At 36.6% G+C, this 22372-nt stretch overlaps 1 protein-coding gene and 1 pseudogene across 1 annotated transcript; one reads left to right on the plus strand and one right to left on the minus strand.

Moving 5' to 3' along the window:
* Positions 1 to 85: 85 nt before the first annotated feature.
* LOC119570660 (YEATS domain-containing protein 4-like) lies at positions 86 to 8769 on the minus strand. The gene is made up of 6 exons (XM_037918310.1): positions 8710 to 8769; positions 1863 to 2037; positions 1373 to 1516; positions 1111 to 1248; positions 554 to 752; positions 86 to 339 (listed from the first exon to the last, which is right to left on the minus strand). The coding sequence occupies exons 2-6, from the start codon at positions 2034 to 2036 to the stop codon at positions 161 to 163; spliced, it is 834 nt and encodes a 277-aa protein (XP_037774238.1). The 5' UTR covers position 2037; positions 8710 to 8769; the 3' UTR covers positions 86 to 160.
* LOC119570659 lies at positions 7269 to 22154 on the plus strand (annotated as a pseudogene).
* Positions 22155 to 22372: the final 218 nt, after the last annotated feature.

Below are 22372 nucleotides of genomic sequence, written 5' to 3' on the forward strand. Positions count from 1 at the left end.
CCATAAGGCTCTGCTTAATGCAGAGTGTGAGTTCCAGTTAATTCCAAGGAATATTTAATTAAATTTGATGAATCAAAGGAACATCACTATTTTTTCAAATGTATTCTTATACAAAAAGAAAGAAAATCATATTTATTCCCTAAACAAGAGAAAAGAAAGTTCATGTTAGTCCTGATACATCCACAGACATTTCTGAGTGTGACTTGTTAATTTCCTCTTTGAACTTGGCAATCGTGTCTTTGGCAAGTTTGATCTTTTCTCGCAGGTCCATAATTTCATTCGCTATTTTTTCTTTGGCATTTAATAAGTTTTTGATTGTCTTCTCCTTCTTGTCCTCAACTGAAAGTATGAAAGTACAAAATTAATTTAGCACACCTAAAACCTTTATAATAAAATAATCCTTTTTTTTCTGGAGCAACTGCTCACTGATAATATTTTCTAATCAAAGCTACCAGTTAGTGATATTTTAGAAAATATGTGTAAACTATTTATCTGGAGTAAAACATGGAAAGTAACAAAACTCCAATAAGCATAGTCTTTGCTCAAAACTCACAGTCAGTATCGTGGGTGTATTCTCCAAGAGTCAGTTGCCGGGTATTGGTTAGCAGCTGTCTCATCATAGCAGAGGGGTCCTGGAAGATGAGCTCCTCGTAAAATTCAGACACGAGTGGTTTCTTGAAATCACTGGACACGACAGGTGGTGTAGTGCCAGGAGGAGACTGGAACAGCTTCAGAATGTGATATATGGTTACCTGAAAGGCATTTACATTTAGCACTTTTTGATCAAGATAGAGTGTGTAAAGTTGTATAGATATTCCTTCCCTAAACTTATGAAATTTTGTTATTTTATAATTCATTATTATATCCAATGCTATGAGGATTAAATATTTAACTATCATTTGATCTGGAACATTACTTCTTAACTGTTCATCCTAACATTAGGGAATGAATATATATAATTTAAACATCTATGTCTGATAAAGTGAAACTAAAATGTTAAATAGAATAACAGTAGAAACTAAATCTTATCAAGAATAAAAAATAAACCTCTAACAATTACAATGATATTAAAACTAATGATAATAAAAAAGAGAGAAAAAAATCACTAACTGGTCTCTCATTTGGATCATGGAAAAAGATTTTGATAACAATCTCAAACTCTCCCCATCCTGTCTCTGTGACTTCGTATGGCGGCTTTGTCAACACACAGTTCTGGTTGGCATAGGTCTCATGTAGCTTAAAATGGACCTGTGGGAAGATTCATAATACTTTTTATATGTAACATCTATTATAGATTATGCTTTTCTGTATAAAACAAATACTTCTATAGTAGCATCAAGTTACACAATATATAATTCATGTTCTCCATTACCTTTTTCACATACGTAGACATGTCCTCATTGTTATACGGTTTGACGTAAACTGTCCATTCATGTGTGTGCCCATCCTCCTCTCTCTTTTTGCCAAAGAAACGTGCAACATTGCCATATACGATAGGCTTCACAATTGTTAGGCCCTGTAATTAATACAAAACAATTGGACTATATCCAGTAATACTGGCAAATCCAGAAAATAATCTGTTCACCCTTTACCAAACATTTATCTTTCTTTAGCATATAGGTGAAAGGACAAGGAAGTTTAAATAATTAAATAAATATTAATTATATAAATTTTCAATTTACTTCAGTTCATTAACATATTTCATTTATAAGAGCATATTATCTATATGAGAAAACAGCTGTTAGTTCCATGCATTGTTTGCAATATGATGCAAGAATAAGAATAGTGACAGGATGCAAGAATAAGAAATAGTGACAGAAAATACAAGTAAAATTTCTATGAATCAAAGTAAGACTACATACCTTAATTCTTCCCCCACTGTCAGGACCAAAGTCAGTTGTTGGCTGCACTTTTTGCTGCTGCTGTTGCTGCTGCTGCTGCTGCTGCTGCTGCTGCTGCTGCTGCTGTTGCTGTTGTTGTTGCTGCTGCTGCTGCTGCTGCTGCTGCTGCTGCTGCTGAATCTGAGCTTGTGCCATGCTGACGAGATTACAAATGTATGAGAATCAAAGAATATTCAGGAAATGGGCTATGTCTAATAATCTGAGGGAAACATTTTTTTCACAATGACCGACAATTAGTCCTTGGTCCTTTTGCATTTTTTATTAATTAATAACGAAAAGCAAAGTGTTACAGGTACCACAATAGTTTGTAACTTTAGAAAATTTGAAGCAAATACAGTTTTTGCTAGCATTTTTCCATAATCTTAAAAATAAAAATCACATAAAATATGATACATTCAAGTATCTTTCTGCCTGATGTCATTAGCACTCTGTGTCCATACACTAGATGGCTGCTCTCACTGAATGCATAATTGAACATTTGGAAAATGTTAGGCTCTTTCAGGTAATTCTACTAACTGTTAAGAAATAATGGGAAAAGGTTTGAAATATTACTTTGCTCTTTGAAGCGGACTGCTTTGTTTTGCATGATTTGCCCAAAACTGTCAAGATGTGAAAAAGATTGGTCCTGAAGAAAATGCATTTGAATATGACACATAAAGCCAATTTGATATAAACAACTATGCAACTTAGTCACACAACAGACTCACTGTAAAATGGATTAAAACAAAATGTTGAAATCTAAAAATTTGGTTGGAAAGAAAATAACTTTTGGACAGGAACAACAGAAACTAAAGAGAATAACAAAAATTCAATCACATTCCTAATAAGAATAGCTTTAATAGTAAGTAAGCTAAGAAGCTGCTGTCATTTGTAAAAGCTCAATCAGACTCTCCTATGATTTTTTTGTGTGTGTGATTCAAACCTTTTTGAAATAAATGAGCAGCCTGTTCTGTAAAGAACATTTATAACTGCTAGTCGAGGAAATGCTGAAACAAGTGGAAACATATTGTGATTTTTTATATATATACTTATGAGAAAATTACTTTTATATTTTGGGAACTATAATGTTCAACATGATTATTCATCTGAAAAATATGTCCCAAGGGAACATTCTACCATAACAAGTGCTTTATAACAATAACATTCTGGGGAAGGAGGACATTAGGACTAACAATTGTGTAGATAACCTTACCATCACCATTCAGGGCCACGGTAATTCTTGAATATAAAATCACACTCATTTGAGATGAGAAGTCCAACTATTACCATGGCTTCTATGCCTTTAGTACTCCAGCAAATCCTAACATACCTCCAAAAATGGAATTCTTATGAAAGAATCCACTTGCACCCTAATCCTTTCCCCCAACCTCCAGCAACGCACTGCATGTGTGTGATATGTGCTAAATTAGTGCCCTATGCATGAAAATTAACACTGAGATTGCTATTTTGAAAAATGTTTGAGTAAAATATGAGTAACCACTGCTGCTCTCGATGCAAAAGAACTAAACACACAATCTTGTTATCTACATTTTTCATACATGAGCTATATTTTTCTTATATGAAATTTTTTACAGCTAAACAGGAATCTTTACAAATTGCATGAAATTAGCATCAAGTTTCAAACTATACTTTTAATTTTTGTTACTTGAGACTTGCACAGTGAAATGGTTATGGTAAAAGTTTAGAATACCTACACATGCTGATCATGACAATAATGTACCACTGTATTCCTCACCCTGTCCTACCCCTAATGAGGAGTTAAGCCATGAGAATGCCCTCTCTATTACCCTACAAACTTGGCCCAAAAGTTGGTGAGGCATGGTATGTTACTAGGGAAATTGCTGGAATATATATAACAGAAATAAACATATCCCTGAGCTATCCTTACCCTGTCCCTGGAATACCAGCCTCCTTCGCATTGATTACAGCAGGATAACAGAATAACAGGAATCAAGACATACACAATATATTAATCCATGGGACTTGTCCTTCCAGAGTAGGACCAGGGTTGGATCCCCCCAAGAGTGGTTGAAGGGGCCCCCTGATAAGATAATTCAGTGTTTATAGCGCATTTCTTTTGTATTCAACCCACATATTGGATGCAGTAGCCAACTACTGTGAATACAAGTAGGATTCTTATTTTTCGTGATGGGCACAAGCGGAGCGCCCTGCATTAGATATCAGAGTGGCCTTTAAAATTCCCCCCTTTTATATACCTTATATATTTAATCCTATATTATCCCTAATAACTTTTTTTGCCCACCACTACTATTGAGGTTACCTAGCACTGTCATAGGTCAGGCGTGTAATTCGGACATTATCAGGCTATGGAATCTAATGCCATGATCAGCGTTATAAGGTTGAACAATAATATAATTGTTAAATGCTGAATTAAAGCTCAGCAGTGGTACCTGAGGCAAATAACTAAAATTTTGTAAATAATGCCCTGGTGTGAATGCATTGGCAAGTAATTCTTCACAGTACGACACATCACCATGAAATCAGTTTCCAACGCTAATCAGGACTTTATTCAACATCTAAGTTGTTGTGAATGGGATTGCCCTACGTGTCACAGCCCAAGAGAGGGTCGATGGGGGGAATCCACCCCTCAAAGTCCTCAGCACACATTGTCTTTCCCTTGTTATGTTGAACTAGGAGCACTGAGTGGACTCAGGCTGGTAAGTAATTGCTTTTCATGATCTTTTTCCTTTATTTGTGGCATTACTCTGTGTCCTGGCTGAATTCTTACTTGACGGACAACTGCAACTTTTTTGTCCACTCAAAATATCTTCGTCAATTTGTCCTAGAGTAATGCATCCATACTCTAAAGATTAACACATAGTCATCAAACTCTATTGTCAGAATCTAACCAAAAATGTCTGTAATTAAGCATAAGAGATATAATATTTACTTACAGTTACCTCTGTTTGTTATATTGAAATGACACCTAACTCTGAAAACTAAAGAATCTGATCTTTCATTCTACAGAACATAACACTCTAGAAACTTTTCTTCCTACAAGACTTTCCTTTGGAAACTAAAATAGGTAGTAATGAGGATGTAAAACTTACAATTTTCAGTTGCTCTGATAATCATGTGACAATAGAAGCTGGACTCAAGGAAGTCAGTTGCAATTTCAATCAGTTCCTCCATCATTGCTTTTTGTTTTATATTGGTGTTAGGAAAATCTGTTGCCCTTTAATTTGAAAAATTTGTATAATGAAAAAGAGCAGCAAATAGTGGTCACAATTTTCCACCAACAGCAATGACGAGGATCCTGATGACTTGCAAGCTGGCATTCTGAATTTACAAGTCAGGTATGAAATTTAGTACAAAATCCAAATATTTGTCTGGCTCAGTCTTGCCAGAACATATGAGATGAGCTTTTGTAGACCTTTGGAAGGTGGTTTGGGGTCTAAAGCTCCTCATATACCATGTGCATAACCATAGCATAGTCTCCCTAGGGACCTACCATGTCATAAACACATGAGGGAAGGGGTTGGGGAAGCCAGCCCCTCGGTATGGGAGTTTCAGAGGGTAAAAAAAAAAAAAGAAAAAAAAAAAAAAAAAGTCCCCAATTACTATGATGTATATTCACAGTAGCTCATTACTTAAGTTTACTTTGATCATCCCTTTTTACCCCACAATCTCCCTGTGTTTATCATGCCCCCCCCAACAATTGGGAGCCATACATACTTTGCTTTTTGTTGGCATTGGAATAGTGCTAGATTCATTGAACATACAGAGATCTTTCAGAACACTCACATTTTCAATAATACTATTTGTTAGGTATCATTTCAAATTTACCACTCTTTATACTCACAGAATATCTATATACAGACAAGTAAATCTATGTAAATTACAGAGAGAGTGGTAATTGTTAAAATAACCTTCGTATATTGAATCACTATGATAATGTATCACTGGATTCTTCTCATCCTGTAGGCTACTACCTATATGTCGGACCATTTACCACCCAGCCCCGCCCCAAACCATCACAATCTTGGCCTGATAGCACAGGATGGTACATGGTACCAGAGAAATTGTGTGATCAATTAACCGGATTTACAGAGAATTGATCTGTTTCTCATCAATGCAGGGGCTGTGCCCCCTGTGACCTCCCTATGGGTGGCTGGCCACTCCCATAACCCCCCACACATGGAAGACAAGAATCCTCTGCATATAATCAGCAAAATAGAGCATACATCGGTTATGCAGGAGCTCCCATGCTGAGTCTGTCCTACAATGATAAATGTGAGCTTTCCATCTGATAGAAATAACATTCAAAGACATTCTATGCATTTTTCCTTCAACAAACCAATATTAGGTAGTAGAGAGGATTAAACTCAAAATTTCTAGCACCCATGATTGTACTCTTCCAGCATTGAGAGAAATTGAGGCAAAATCAAGGATTCATCTTATAATCTGAACAGATTGTAATGGATAAATAATCAAGGGATATCAAATGACCCATGGAATTATAACTTGGCTATGACATGACAATAGACATTAGCACAAGTATATTAAAGCAATAAAATCTGTAATAGTTATCATGTGACAAAAGAAGCTGACCCCAGGGAAGTCGAAGAACTTCAATCAATTCCCATCATAACTAGGCTGTGTATAAAGGTGCTGTTTTTGTTTTTAATATGTTAAAATATCATGGAAATAAGGAAAAGGTGGCAATAGTGGCTGCAATCCTTGCACAGTGATGACAAGGTTTTTAGACTTGTTGATTGGCCATTGGCAGATTATTGGTCAAGGTATTAGACTTATCGTGTGAGTATATGATGTCTACCAAGCTCAATGCTACCATAAACATACAAGGTGAAAGCTTTTGTAGCCCCTATATACCATCATGTGCATCACCAAGCCTAGTTGGCCTGGGCTCTATTACTGAACCTACAAGATGCAGATTGGTGTTTGTGTGTACCCCTGGAATACCCTTTACTGTGCTCACTGATCACAATATAAGATTGTGTGTGAGCCGTTTTTATACATTTCAGTTAGGAAATGCTTTGCTGGACCTTAAGTTTAGCATAGGGTTTTTTTTACAATGGCCACCACAGCTAGAGATGCCCCAATCTTAGAACCTAAGTCTCTCCGCATTTTAATGTTAATACTTTCCTTCAGGAGGACACTTTCAGTATTGTAGCAGCACAACCACCGCAACCTAAGTTTGGCATGTTTCCAGGTTGGGGTCACATCAGTCCACAGCATGTCTGTCTGCGCTCATTGGACTCGGGCTCCCCTCATTCCTCGCGCTTACACACACTCGTGTACTTAAGCCGCGAATCTGGAATGAGATCAGCATTCCTGATCATCCCCGCATAACACTAACGACAGGCAGCGTCAGCAACATAAGAAATGCGCAATCCTCCGTTGATCTCCAACTTCACCTCCGCCCTCCAGCCTATCTGTGGGCACTCACACCCGACAACAAACACTCTCCAAAGAGATAAGACACCAGTATCCCAAATAGTAAGATGCCCAACATCATCTACTATACGGGACAGGGAGAGAGAGAGAGACACTGGGAGAGAGTATAGATAGAGAGAGATAATCAGCATTCCCAGATCCTCCAGCAGAACACGACAACATCAGCAGCAACACACGAGGGCTGCCCAGTCCCCTTATCCCGACTGGGAGCCTGCTGGCTCCCCCATTGTCTTCCGACTTCACCATCAGCACCCGAGCCATACTGTGGGATTCTCACACCACAACAAAAACACTTAGCCCCAAAGAGATAAGACACAGTAAGCCAAATAGTAGATGCTCTCTCATCATCTACTATAGTATGTTTTTATTCATTATTTATATTTTTACTTTTACCAGTGGCGCTCTGCTTTGCTTTTGTCTTTACTCTTTATTTGGAGTCAAGAACATTAACCAAACCTATTTCTCTAAGGGATCTCTACCTAGGGCATGGGACAGTAAGTCCTCCCTCACATGGGAAGTGAATGGGGCCCCCTCCTTCATTTACTTTCGACCCTAAGCCCATCCACCGCTTGGGTGGTGATTTTGGGCTTCCTTTGACAACGCCATACAGGATGGTTGGGAGTGACGCCAACTAGTTACCAAAGTGTGCTTTACAAATAACAAATTGCTGAAAGTTTATTACCCTCGATCAATGATTTTTACTCCACACTATTCCTCATACTTGATCATGCTGCTTCCAAGGTATTGGGGCCAATATCTATAGCTGTACTTTTTTTGCAACGGATCGAAGCTAAGAATTGTTAAAAAAAATGTGAGCTTTCAGAAACACAGAATTTTAACTCAGAATCAATGGTAGGCAACATACCAAATTTACATGGATTCTTTATTGTCCAGGGTGTTGGGGAGCAGCGCCTCTCAAGGGGGGTTTTGCCAGGGGCACAGTCCCTGCTTTTGACTATATATCAACTAATTCTCTGTATATTATTTGAAATTGTACACTGAACTTTTCCGCTGGTACCCATGCTATGGGCGCCGAGTGGTGCGTGGCTTGGTGGGAGGAATTTCCGCTATAATGTCTATACACAGGTTAGATATAAATGAGAGGAGTCATCGATACCTACTATCCGTCGTGATGATTATGTGATGGCATTCTAAATATTTAACTGAAAAGTGTGATCTCGAGTTTTTTTCAAGTACAATTTTCATATCATAAAATGATATACAATTGGTATAGCTACCGGTAATTTCGTAAGTGCCAACATATCCTTAAAAAAGAAATAAATAAAAATTAACTGAATAAATAACTCTTCGAAATACTTTATAACCGTACATTTCCCAAATAACACACTGCTAATGGGAACTTCCTTACGTGTGTAGCTAAAGTTTGAAAGAATCGCGCCCTCCTCGCTCGCCTTGGGTGCATCACAACAACAACACGCCGGAAACGGGCCCTATTTCATTATTAGTTATTCCGTAATTTTATCATTAAGTACAGGATTTGTTTACCCTGTCAATTAATCAGAATTGTGTTTTACTTTAATTTTTAGAATATTAGGATGTTTCGATTTGGGGGGAAAACATAGATGTACCACTACATTGTTTTATTCACTCACATGAATATACGGGAAATGAACAGTTATTTGTGTACTTATAATGGTGAAATATTCCTTTGGCAATAAAAAAACTCGAGTTCTAAAATTGAAGCAAAAGAGCAAGAATGCGCCCAAAATTCGGTTCTAAGTGTTGCCAACTAAGTTTTATTTCCCGTGAAATACAACAAAAATACGCCTATAAATTATTCCACCAACCTCTCCTAAAAACAGAACACTCTTAATTATCATGCCTAAATCATAAAACGTCCGCGTCCACCTCAAATAAATTTTTAAAAACTAGCATCGCCCTATAAAAATCCCAGTGTTTCAAGGCGCGGCTGGCACAGTTGGCCGGGGCTGGGCCGGCCATGTGGCGAGGAGAAGCCGCGCGAGAATGGTTAAATAATTGAAGTTTCTGCCCCACGCAACGCCGCCTCGCCGCCTGTGGGACCCTGCAGAGGTGGCCGAGCATTCCTGTGGAAGAAGTTCAGGAGGAATATAGTCGTGAAAGGCGTACGAATGGTAATGCGTAATAGCAGGTGCCTCTGGGGTCTTCGCTGGCTGCGCCGTGCTGTACAGCAAATAAGGTAAGAAAAAGCTATAGGGAGAGACTAGAACGTACCAGTGCAGGAGATTACTGAATTAGGAAAGGTAAAATGACGGGCGAGGAAATAAAGTAACTCGTCGCGAATCCGGAGAAATGTTGATGAGTAGTGGCAAAATTCGTACAACAAAATTATTTTCAAACCTTCACACAAGACATGAAGAACAAGTGAATAAATAGATATAGGAAAATCATCGTAATTAAGTAAAATCCAGAATTCATTGAATATAGTTTTTGAGCTATTGTTGTTTTTTGATTCCCATGCTTCTTCAGGTAAAACTTGCTCCTCTTTTCCTCCCTGAAAAGTTCGGCTCCCTAATGATGATATTAGCGGTGCAGCGCAACATCATCAGTGTTGCTGTGACAAAACAAGAGGGAGAGGGAACTAGACACTGCCCGTCTCCATAGATGCATTAAAAAATAACAGCTGGCCCCATATTTTCCTGCATAATGACAAAATGTCTACGTGCATGCACCCTCCGGAGACAAACCCTCACAGCCAGAGTTTCTGAATTGTTGTGTTTTCTTTAAGTAGGCTCAAAGTTGGTTCATGAAGGGGGCAAGGTCAGGCTTGCCCCGTCTAGGGAATCAAATAGAGGTAGGAGGTTAGGCTTGGTTTTGGGTCTGCATGACACCACTGGCTTTGGGACGTCGTGTCCGGAGGGTGCGTTGCTCTCTACGCTAACAAATGCCAGCTTCATTTGATAGCCCATAATCTGCACATTCAGAAAGTTAAACAATAGCAAATGTTGTGTATATTCTGTGCAACTGTAACTTGGCTGAAATAGCCTTTCCCCAACTGTTTGTTAATCAGCTGATGCTGGGATGGCAAAAATACATGCCAGGTCACTTTCATTCGTGGTTAACTTCATTTAAAACAGATGACTCCATAGCACACAGTTACCAGGAAACTGTGGACTGCCCAACTGATCTTAAGCTGTCTAGCTTTTCCTTGATTTTTTGGAAAGATTTTTGTTTTATTTTTTACTGCTGTTAGTATTTGATAAAACATTTCAAATATTCCATTGCCAGTAAGGTTATTTTTTATGTAGTCAGATTCACAGCCAAGCCCAACCTTTGAATTATTTTATTTGTTTCTGATTATTCCTCATTATTATTATTATATGTAAATCTGTTTGTTGTTTTTTGACAGCAAATGACTGGTTCAGGAAAATAAGTTCAAACATTGGTAATTACAGAGGAACCAACCTTCTGCTACTAGGTTTCCATACGATGTGGTGGTTGGATTTCCTTTTTCAACAATTGGACAAGATTTACCATTTGGAACCCCCAATTTTTGGTTGGTCCATCCGAATAGTTACAATTACCAATACAGTTTGTAAATGAGACTCTAGTATATAGAAATAATGTTTACTTATAAAGCTGGTTGCATTTGGATCATAAAGGCCATCATTTTTCCTGCTGTCCTGACAAGTTGTCTTGTTTGAGGCAGACAAGGGTTCTGAATGCAGCATTACTTTGGCAATGACCTTGGGGCAACTCCTAGGCATCTACAAGCATTACCTGTATAAACCTAATCCCTTCATAAGATATCGGTTTTCCTCCTGCACACCAACCTGACTTTTTCATATGACAGTGACAATGTCCTTGTAGTTTTTCCTATTTTAGTGCATTCATTATGTAACTGCCTATTACAGTATTACCTATGTGTTTATAACAGCTTTTTAACTTATCACCTTGTCTATCATTGGCTCTGTAAAACTGAAACTGTGCCATAGGGAAGTATAAAAATACTGTATAATATTAAAGCATGCAAAAAGATAAAATTCAAGGATGAGGATAGCAAAGTGAGGTCAGGAAGACCTGGGCCTTGAGGACCCACCTGTTTTAAGAGAACAGAACAAACTACAGTGGACATCCAGTTCCCCAGTAGCCAATTAGTTAATGCATGTAGTTAGAAAGAGGGGGGGGGGGGATCAGTATAAAAATTTGCTGTTGAATTTTAGATAGTGCTTCATATGATGTTTATTACTAAACGAGGAAATGTTTGGTAATTTTTGCCATGGTTTTTTACTACTTCTATAGATAACTGTGTACAAAATAACTGCATTAGCTAGGAAAAGTAGTGACTAGTAAGGGTTCAATTAGGTTTGGTTATGGTTGGTTATGGCAATCCTTCATGGTAATTTGTGTATTTCCAGATGGCATTCAGTCCTTTCAATTTGTTAGTTAGGGACTTCGATAGATGCAGTCCTGTTGTAAACTTTTACTCATTCTATGGGCCCATGTGGTTATAATTTTATAGTATTTTCAAACCAGGGTCCTAAAGAGGTTATCTGAAGAGAACGCAAAGTTTGTCTGTTACAAAGCAATTTCAGTCACAGATAATGAACTGTCCAGCTTCCTGCTGGCAGTGATTATAAACACTTGAGGGACTTTAGGCTGCAGCCAGCAGACCTCATTAAACTAGAAAGTGTGTGCATATTTTTGCATAGGTTTTTTTTATTTATTTTATTTTGTTTTCTCTAAGCCCTTTTCAGAGTAGCTAACAATATCAAAGTTATTGCTATAAGTAATTTAAAGAATGGAATTGTATAAGACATAAAATTGTTTTGCATTTGGCTTGTACATAATGATATATCATTGCATTGGGTGTATTGAAGATGATTTTATGTTCATTATATGATTGAATGTTTTTAACAGCTGTAGCTACACTATTGAAAGTTATGTAGTTATGCAACCATGTGTTGATATATGGGTATATACATATATTTAACAACTGTTTTGTTATTCATTGCAATGCAAGAGATGGCAAAGAGGCTAATAACTACATAAAAAGGTATATATATATACATATGATATATATATATATATATATATCTATATAGTAAGTATATATATATATATATATATATATATATATATATATATATATATATATTGAACTTTCTTTAATGATAAAATTTATGCAATCAAGATAAAGTGATCTTAGTTCCAATTTTCCTTTTATTTATTACTTTATCTCATTTAGGGATTTTCACAACCGTTTCTGGTTTGTTATCTTCGTTTTTGTGTGTCATATATACATATTTTTTTCTCAGTTTGTTATATGAAATTGGAACAATTTGTTGTTTGATAGATTTAACTTTCGGGTGAAATGGATTGAAGTCTGAACTATGACCTGACTCTTTTGCTTATTCCTCTCCTCCTTTTACCCTTCCCTCCACTGAAACAGACCAAATAGATAAATTGAATAGATATAAAAACAAGTTGATAAATGAAACAATGTTTTTTTTGCACTTTGTACAAGTTGTACTAGGATAGTAAGGTGTCATGCAGCAATTTATAAAAAAAAAAATCGCCCTAAAGTAGGTTATCAAAATGTAATGTTCACACAACTTTCTTTATAATATGAAAAATAAATCCCTAAGCCATAACAAAAATGGCATACCTATAATCTGTTTTCTCTAAAAGGCACATGTACATGTGACAACTTGATGTTGGTTTACTGTGACTGAATGGTAGTTATAACTTACTGAAATATAACAATTGATTATGTTGTCTTCAGTTGTTTGTTGTTATTATCAGGTAGGATGATAGGGGTATTTGGATACTTGCGATTAAAGCATGTTTTATGTGGTGGTAAAATCTGTTATACACATTACTAATTTTATAGAACTTTATTATTTGCTTCCTTTTAAGTAACAGTTCTTTCTTGTCTGTTATAAAGCATTGTAATTTTATTTACTTTCTGTTTCTTTAAAATTACTTTATTAGTTATTCCTTTGCTACAGGCCAAGGTTTCCAGTCCGTGTCAACTGCTGGTTTTGTAACAAAGAGATAACGAAGTTGAAATTAGGCATAGAGAAGGCTGGATGTGTCCTTCATGTGACAATACAATGGATTCACAGAGGTATGTATTTATGGTGCTAGGTACTCATTGATAGGTTTTTGCTTTTGTTTAATTTTTTTTTGAAGTCTGTGCATCCAAAGGTGTTTATCAGGCCTTTACCCCGACAGTGCTTATATTAAAATGTTTTGTTTGATTTAACTTTCTTTCCATAACATAAGCATAGAAATTTCATGTTATGACTCTGTCCATGATTGTAGAGCATTAACTGAAACTTATGGATACTTGTGTTACAGATAAGTGTTAAGTAAACACATTTTCTGGCACTTAGCTTAAGATTACCTTTATGTGTACATATCCTCATTTACATACCTATACTGTATGTACTTTACAAAGTATTTTTTAAAAACATACTATGTAACAAAATTTTTGCAACTATTACCAAAGGATTAATACCAATATCTCCAATTTACATGAAGAGATTTTACCTGGGACAGATTCACTACATACAATGGATGGAAATTATCAACATACAGGGTTCGGTTAAAGCAATTGCTCTATTCGCAAGTGTCATATATTTTTTAAGGGTCTTTCAGTCGATTGCTAACTGTAAACAAATATCTGTTATATCTATAGGGATTTTTAAATTATGGTTGGCAGCAGTGGCCATATTCTAAATGATGTGGGAGGTAGGTAGAAATGTGTAAAAAAATATTTGTTTATTTATAACCATTAGTGTGATGACATACTCCCTTGTCCACCATGATTTTAGTTTTAATGATTTATGTTTCATATGATGGCTCTACAAGCCTTAGTCATTAAGGAGTCCTTACAATTCCTACCTTTCTCATCTGTTTATGATTTAATTGAAGTAAGTAGTAAACCATGATTTTTACTATTGCAGTGCATTATTGAATTTGGGGCTCTGAAAAGTTGGAAACTGACGTAAACTAATCATTGTTAATAACCTATGAATCTTTTTCAGGATGTGGATTACAACCGAACTTAACCTGCTCATACTGCAGTAGCCACAACTCCCAGTAGGTTGGTCAGACAGCTAAGAAACCTCAAACTCAGCCGTCTTGCATTAGGTAATGCTTTTGTCAAAACTGGCAATCCTAACCAAACGTTAAAAGTTCGAGCATTAGCAGACTACCACCAATTTATCCCGTAACTAATGACCAGGAATAGAGGATTATATGCAAAGAATCTTTACTCCCAAAAGATATTTCTATGTAATTTTTTATTTTCTTTAATATTTTCTGTTGATATCTCCTTTATTTAGCTTCGTATTAATCTAGATTATGTTTATTCATTTTATATGGTGCGGAAATTGTTTTGGATATTCTTACATAAATTGAAGATAACATTTCTGGTTTTGTATTGACCTAATAATTTTTTTGAAAAGTTGATTTTTAAGATCACTAGTTTAGATAGTAATTTTGAATAGAAATACTCTAGATAATAAAAGATTTTGATTTCTGGCAAACATGATAACTAATTGTATCTATCCCCAGAAAGAGATTGGAGAGAGTCTTATGCTCTCTGCCTACCATGTGAAGCAATCTTTGCACCAGACTTTGGGAAGCAGGATTCAAGGTAAGCAAAGTTAATTTCCCTGGAGACTGATGTTAAGTTTCTCAAAATAAAGCCGATATATGCAGTAAGTTTGTAGAGGAACTTTACTTGTTGATTTTGACTGATTGGAATGTGTAATTTTCTTGCTTTTATCTGGAGTAAAAACTGTTGATTTGTATTTTTTTCTTATAAAAAAGAAATTGTTCTAACTAATCTCAAAAGAATTGATATTAAAATTCCTCTGCTATTTTTTGGTGGTAATATTTTTCTGCTGCTCTGAGAATGAACTCTGTTTGTGTGGATAATTAACTTGAATGTGAATTGTGAGAGTTGTATGAATTTTAGATTTCTGAAATGTAACCCTCTTCATCCACCAACTGTCAAGAACCAGCAAATCGAATCCCAACATACCACCTTAATTTTACACTTATAGGTGTATTTATTTCTCTGCTCTCTTTTTGTGTAACTCATCACTTGCAACAGACTCAGGTAAAAAGAGTTGTGTCACTTGATTTTGGAATAGATCTGGAAGTGTACCTAAGCCACTCCTCACAGTTCGTATCACCGCTCATCATCATTGTGCTGACCCTAGGTCCTTATAGTCATATTCTGCTCAGAAAGAGTCCCTCTTGGTAAGGGAAAGATACGTTCTATGTAGATATAGATACTCCTTGTATTGATCCTAAGTTCAGGAGATCATAATAAAACGGTTGTTGTTATTGAGCTGTCCCGTCTTTTAAAAAATTTTATTTTGCATTTTAACTCTTCAAAGAGTATAAAACAAAAGAAGAAAGTCATACTTTTCAAAATACACTTATTGTATTTTTCTTTCAGAAACTAATATGTTTTAGTCTTAAAAATTACTCATAAATTGAGATGCCCAAAATGATGAACAAAGAAATAGTGATATTTATACTGGCACTAAAGAAAAGATAGGAACAAATCCATCCATGAAAAATTTTGGCTAAATTCTTGGGTGACAGTAATGCCTTGCCACACTTTCTCTAGAGCTCTTGATGGGGATAGACTTGGTGAGCATTTAGGGTGGACTCTAGCATATATCCACTGGAGAGCAAAGTGTGGAATTACCATCTGTGACTAGAAGAGCACTGACTCCAGGAAACAACTATTTCCATGCCAAGGATCCTACTCTGGCTGCATCCTCTGGCAGAACAATTTAACCTTTTGCCGACTGGTGGCATATCCCGTACTGCCATGGCATGCCTGGGCCTATCTACCAGGTGTCCATGTACGTATATGCCTGGCATGCCCTACATCTGCCGGGTGGCATGGTATGTACATGCCATGGTGGGCCATGCCATGAGTTTTTTGTTGTCAGTTGCAGCAAAATATATATATATATTTTTTGTTACTGGAAATGTGATTAATGTTAGTTTTTAACACTTTTTCTCATTTTTCCTATACTATGCATTTCACAAGCTTCTCGGCTTCTGAGGTTAGTTGTCTAAAAAAAGCGTCTATTACTCAGTAATCGGGCCGCGCCCTCGTAGAAATTGCGGGTTCGCCGCGTGGCTGTGTGGAGAAATTGTACGTATGTGTCAGGAGGAGTGGGGTGAGGGAGTTTTACAAAATGTACAAAGGGGTCAGGGTTCATGCAAGGGATCAGGGTAATGTGTGTATGTATGTTTGTATATGTATATATATATTATCGTGTGTGTGTGTGTGTTTATGTATATGTATATACATATACATATACATATCTATACATATATACATTATACATATATACATATATACATATATACATATATACATATATATGAGATATATATATATATATATATATATATATAATATATATATATATATATATACTATATATATATTGTGTGTGTGTGTGTGTGAGTGTGTGTGTTTGTTTTGCATGTACGTACGTGTATTTTGTGAATATTGCTGGAAGTGGGTGGAGGTTTGAGAGTGTGACATAGTATGTGCAAAATGGTCACGTCAAGCGAAAGATCAGGGAAGAAGAAATGAATGAACAAAAAAAAAAAAAAGTATTTATAAAACACAACATAAAATTTTTCTAAATGGAAGTGATAATCTACACCTTTAAACTAAAGTTTATCTTAAAAATAACTTGGAAAAAAAAGCAAAAGAAAATACAACAAAACCTACGGTTTCATTCACGAATCACACACTTGCTTATTTTAATTCAACTATAGAGTGAATAAATGATCAACTATGGAGTCTATAATAACAACAAAAATTCCTACAGTCTTGATTTATCTGAATATTGACAAATAGAGACCTTAGAAAATAATAATACTGAAAGATATAACATAGGTTCTTAATATTAACGAAGAAAAGGCAAGGGATCTGCTATTTGGGCCATGAGCGGTGTTGCATCTCAGGTGATGATATGAGCCACGGCAGGGGGGCCCAAGCCACTATGAATATCACCCGTCGGCAAAGGGGTTAATGTTATAAAATATTTAATAATAACAAAAATCATACTGTTACTTATTATTATTTTTCTAGCCAGTTATAGACTACCTAGAGAGACGATGTAGAGTCCTGTGGCAGAAACATTCTTTAATTACTTGAATACTTGACACTTTTCATTAGTGTGCATGTGGATGCAGGCCTACAAGCCACACACCTGGGAGAATCGCTTTCAGTAAGCCTAATATTCAGATTTGGGGCAGTGTAATGGCAAAGCAGGCACCTGTATGCAGTGGGTTAAGTTACTGATATAATTTTCTTTTGTTCCAGGTCTCAGATGCTATAGCAAGTTTCATATGGGTTGGCTTGCTATCTCTCACCTCTTCAAAGGCAACTTTATTTCGAGAAAAAAAGATTATAATCCTCTTCAGGTAGGTCTAAAGATTCAGCAATGTCATTACATGTAATGTTATGAACTTAACATTAAGACATATATGACATGCTATGCCTTAATGGGTTACTTTTTAATTGTTTTTCACATATATGGCTACACTGCACTAAGCACCAATGAGGCAATTTGTGAGGGCTGCCAGTCTCACCCATTTCCTTGATTTCGAAAAAAAATTTTTTATCTTATATTGCTGTTACTAAAGTCATTAACATTATAGTAATTATAATGTCTTTGAATAAAAATAACACCATCGATATATCATTAGTAAAACAAAAATATGTTCCCATAATCACACGAAAGAGAATGGGGTTAAAGGTCCCCAGGTCTACTATTGACTCCTTTGTGCTAGCCTTGTCAGATCCATCTATGTGCAGAGCACATTTCACCAAAAAAAAAAAAAAAAAAAAAAAAACACACGAAAGCACCCACACACACAGACAGAAACACACACATGCAACACGGCACACACGAAACAGAAACATAACAGAAACACACACACAACACACACACGCACACACACACACACACAGAAACAACCAACACACACCCACACAAACGTAAAACACACACACAAAACCACACACGACAAAAAACCACACAGACCTAGAACACACACATACACATAGAAACACACACAGAACACCCCATCATGCACATAACACACACAGAACAACACACAGAAACAAACACACACAAAAACACACCAACACGAAACACACACAAACAGAAACACAAACACAAACGAGGAACAAACTCAAACCACAGAACAACACATACACCAGAAACACAAATTTACCTTCGAAACACATACAACACAGAAAACACAAATACACACAAACAATAACCACACAAACACCACACATACACAGTACATACATAAACACGAACATTACACACAAAACCCATACACACACACACCGCATACACACAAAACCCTACACACACAAACCCATTACACCCACAAACCCATACACACACAAACCCATACACACACAAACCCCATACACACACACACACACACGCACACACAACACACACACACACACACAAACATACACACACAAACCAATACCACACAAACCCATACACACACACCCATACACACAAACCTGCACAACAAACCCTACCACACATACACACAGCACATACAAAGAAACACACATACACAGAAACACACTTACACAGAACACAACACACACACAGAAACAACACACACACACACAGAAACCACACACACACACACACACTAAACCACATACACAACAAACACATACCCAAACACATACACACAAACACATACACACACAACATACACACACCACAAACACATCACACACAAACACACAACACAAACACACACACACACACGACCACACACAACACACGCACACACACACGACCACAGGCACACACGTACACACAACACACACACACACACTAGACACACACACACACGCATACACCACACACACACACCACAGACACCACACACACACCCACACAGACACACAACCACACACACACCACACACACACACCCACACACACACACACACACACACACAACACACACACACACACACACACACACACACACACACCCACACACACCCCACACACACAATGACACCCACACACACACACACACACACACACCCATTTTTCTCAGTGACAAAGAGTTATAAAAGTCCATTTGTGATGTAGTTTATATTGATATTTGGTTACTTGTTATTGATGTTGTTTTTTGTGTTGTTATTATTATTATTATATATTATTATTATTATTTATTGACATTTTAATTATTATTTGTTAGAAATACTTATAGTAATTTTTTTTTTCTTTTATAAAAAAATATATAAAAAGAGTAAAGATAGATGATATAGGAAGGCTAGTATATAATCGATTCTTGTTTACCAAGTACTTGTGGTGCTATCTATGTGGAAGCCAACAAATACCAGAAAATTACAGTAAACATGGCATGTACATCTATCTCATTGGCCTTTGATTGTTAAGTATGCCCAATCATTAAACAACAGTAATGATAATAAGACCAAAACCTAACTTATAATGAGTTACTTGCAAGACCCCCAACCCCCTTAAGAAATAATTGGATTTCTGTTTGGTATCAGGTCCCTTGCTCCTGGTGCAGCTGTCATATTCACCCGTGGACAACATTTGTCCCCAGACAAACAATTCACCAAGATGCAGAGCCAAGCCCCTCTCAATAAGTTATGTGGTTCGTAGGATGTTTGATTTTGGTTTCTTATTTTTCTTGAATCTGCATCTTTTTTATTAATTTGCTTAATTTGGTATTGTAAGTAATGTAATTCATCACAAATGTTAAATGGTTTTTCAAACATTTCTTTTTACTTTTTCTTCTTTCTCTCTTCTTTACTTACCCCATGGTTTTTCTTTTCCTTCTTCTTTCTTTCTGACTGCATTTACTGTGCGGCTACCTTCAGTCCTTTTTTTTCTTTTTCTTTTTTCATTTTCTTTTTTATAAATCTTTGCATATTTTAACAGTTTCTTTTCTTGTCCTGCTTGTTGCTGAACAACCATTATTATTTTTAGTTAAAAAATAAGGATAACTTGATGAATATATAGCATAATTGCACCATACGTGACTCAAGCAACAATCACTATCATAATCCTAATCTCTTTTTTCTTCCCACCTTCTCTGCCTAAGGATGATGATGAGCAACACTCTAGTGCTTGTTAGATACTCCCAGTGCCTCTTAATGCTAGTATGACTGATGACCTCAAACAACATAACTCCGCCACACTTCTCGTCCAACTGTGGTACTTTCACGCCCCATTCCACAAATGAACTTCGCAGCCAAAGAATCGTTGATTTAGATTCACAATGGGGAGCACTCAAACATTAGTACCACCCTGCAAAAAATGTTGCAGGATCCAGCCAAACACTCCATTCTCACCCAAGAGCGCTGTTTTTCAGAGAACCATGATACATCCAAGACTTAATGATACCTACTGCAAGCCAGCAAGCTCCTATGAGTCGCTTCACGGCTTTCAACAAAAATATCACACAGTCTCATGGGTCGGGTTTTGCTGGGGGATACTCGGGGGTCACCCATTCAGCCCAACTCGTGAATTTTCCCAGCATAATAAGCACCCAATTTTTAGGATGATGCATCATGGGACCGACAAATTGTATCCATTTTACGGTCCCCTCTAGTCAGAGTCCAGGTTTTGGTGTCACACAGCAGCGGACTGCATCATTTAATTCTCAGATGCCATGTAGCCCTACCTAATTCTTTTCCTCTTCATGGTTCATTGTGTGGAGATGCCGACCGTATTTCGGTTTTGTCGGAGCCTGCATATAAGCCATGGGGCACCAGGATATATGTATGCATCATATACAGCTCACAATACAGCATTGCACGACAAAAAGCCAGGTAAAAAGGATGCACAGTCTCTCTATAGTTTGCATCTGCTTTTGTCCAGAGAGGTCTTCATGGTAAGGTCCCTCCCTCACCCACTGCCAGTAATACTTACCTATTTCAGGATGCTCTTGGAAACCTTAGTGAAAATTCTAGAAATATAGTTCTACTAGAAAACACAACAAAAGTCCCGTAGGCAGACACAACTGTCCATGGATGTACAGATAAACTGGAAGTCGTGCCAAGCAACAAATGCTTTAATTATCGTAACCCTTGGATAGCAATTTTTCTGGTATGAGTATAGCTGCCAATTGTTTTCCTGCGCATTCCCTCCTTTGGGGAGCAGATGTACATTCTCTAATTAGTAATAGTGGTTAGTTTAATTATGACATTACAAATTAATTACTGCCATAGATATTGCTATTTAATGCAATTTATTTCCTTTGAGCTATAGGTTACTTTTTGAAAGTTTATGATGTTGCAAAGTATTTCCATTAGCTTTTTTTCTGTTCTGGCAAATAGACACAAAAAATCGACTATACAAAAAGAACTCATCTTCAAGTGATTATTTGGAAAAAGGGGGGAATACTATTTAATTGTGGCCATATACCTTTTTTTCTGTACCATTCCACTGCCTGTAGCTCTACTTTTATATGAATATGAATTAAAGAACATTTGATGGTAGAGTCAGTTTTTTAAATTAATATTACGGACCAAAGATATGTACATGTATAATATTACTAACATTTTTTTTCACTGTAACCTTCCTATATGGCTGGTGTGTACAAGTTAGTCTGCTTTTTCATGGTTTAGAAATTTATTTCAGAAATCAGTTGGTCACACAACGTCAGTTAGAATTGTTTGTTGAATTATTTAGACACTGAAGCTTTTGATTTTCATAAATATGTTTTGTGGATTGCTTTTCACCGTGTTAACCTGTACCCAGGTTTACTAGGCTGTATTGAAATGTGATAGATACATGTCAAGTTTAACTGGTTATTTTAAGCTTAACCTCGCCTATGATTTTTTACTGCTCATTTGGGACCAGAGAGCTCATTTGTATATTTCCACAAATAGGATTTTGGTGTCATTTAAATGGTTGAATCCTGTGTGATATTAAGAATTATTTTAGTATGTTTTGGGGGGGAGGAAGGAGGGTATACCTAAAGCATTTCACAATGTTTTTGACT

Source organism: Penaeus monodon, unplaced genomic scaffold (genome assembly GCF_015228065.2).
Source record: "Penaeus monodon isolate SGIC_2016 unplaced genomic scaffold, NSTDA_Pmon_1 PmonScaffold_3464, whole genome shotgun sequence".
NCBI classification, from domain to species: domain Eukaryota; kingdom Metazoa; phylum Arthropoda; class Malacostraca; order Decapoda; family Penaeidae; genus Penaeus; species Penaeus monodon.

Bases quoted from the DNA above. Each gene is read 5' to 3' on its own strand.
- LOC119570660 (XM_037918310.1), bottom strand. From the start codon at position 2,036: ATGGCACAAGCTCAGATTCAGCAGCAGCAGCAGCAGCAGCAGCAGCAG. The intron at 1,517-1,862 runs GTATGTAGTCTT...TATTAATTACAG, and splicing joins ACAGTGGGGGAAGAATTAAG to GGCCTAACAATTGTGAAGCC. The intron at 340-553 runs GTGAGTTTTGAG...TCATACTTTCAG, and splicing joins ATACACCCACGATACTGACT to TTGAGGACAAGAAGGAGAAG.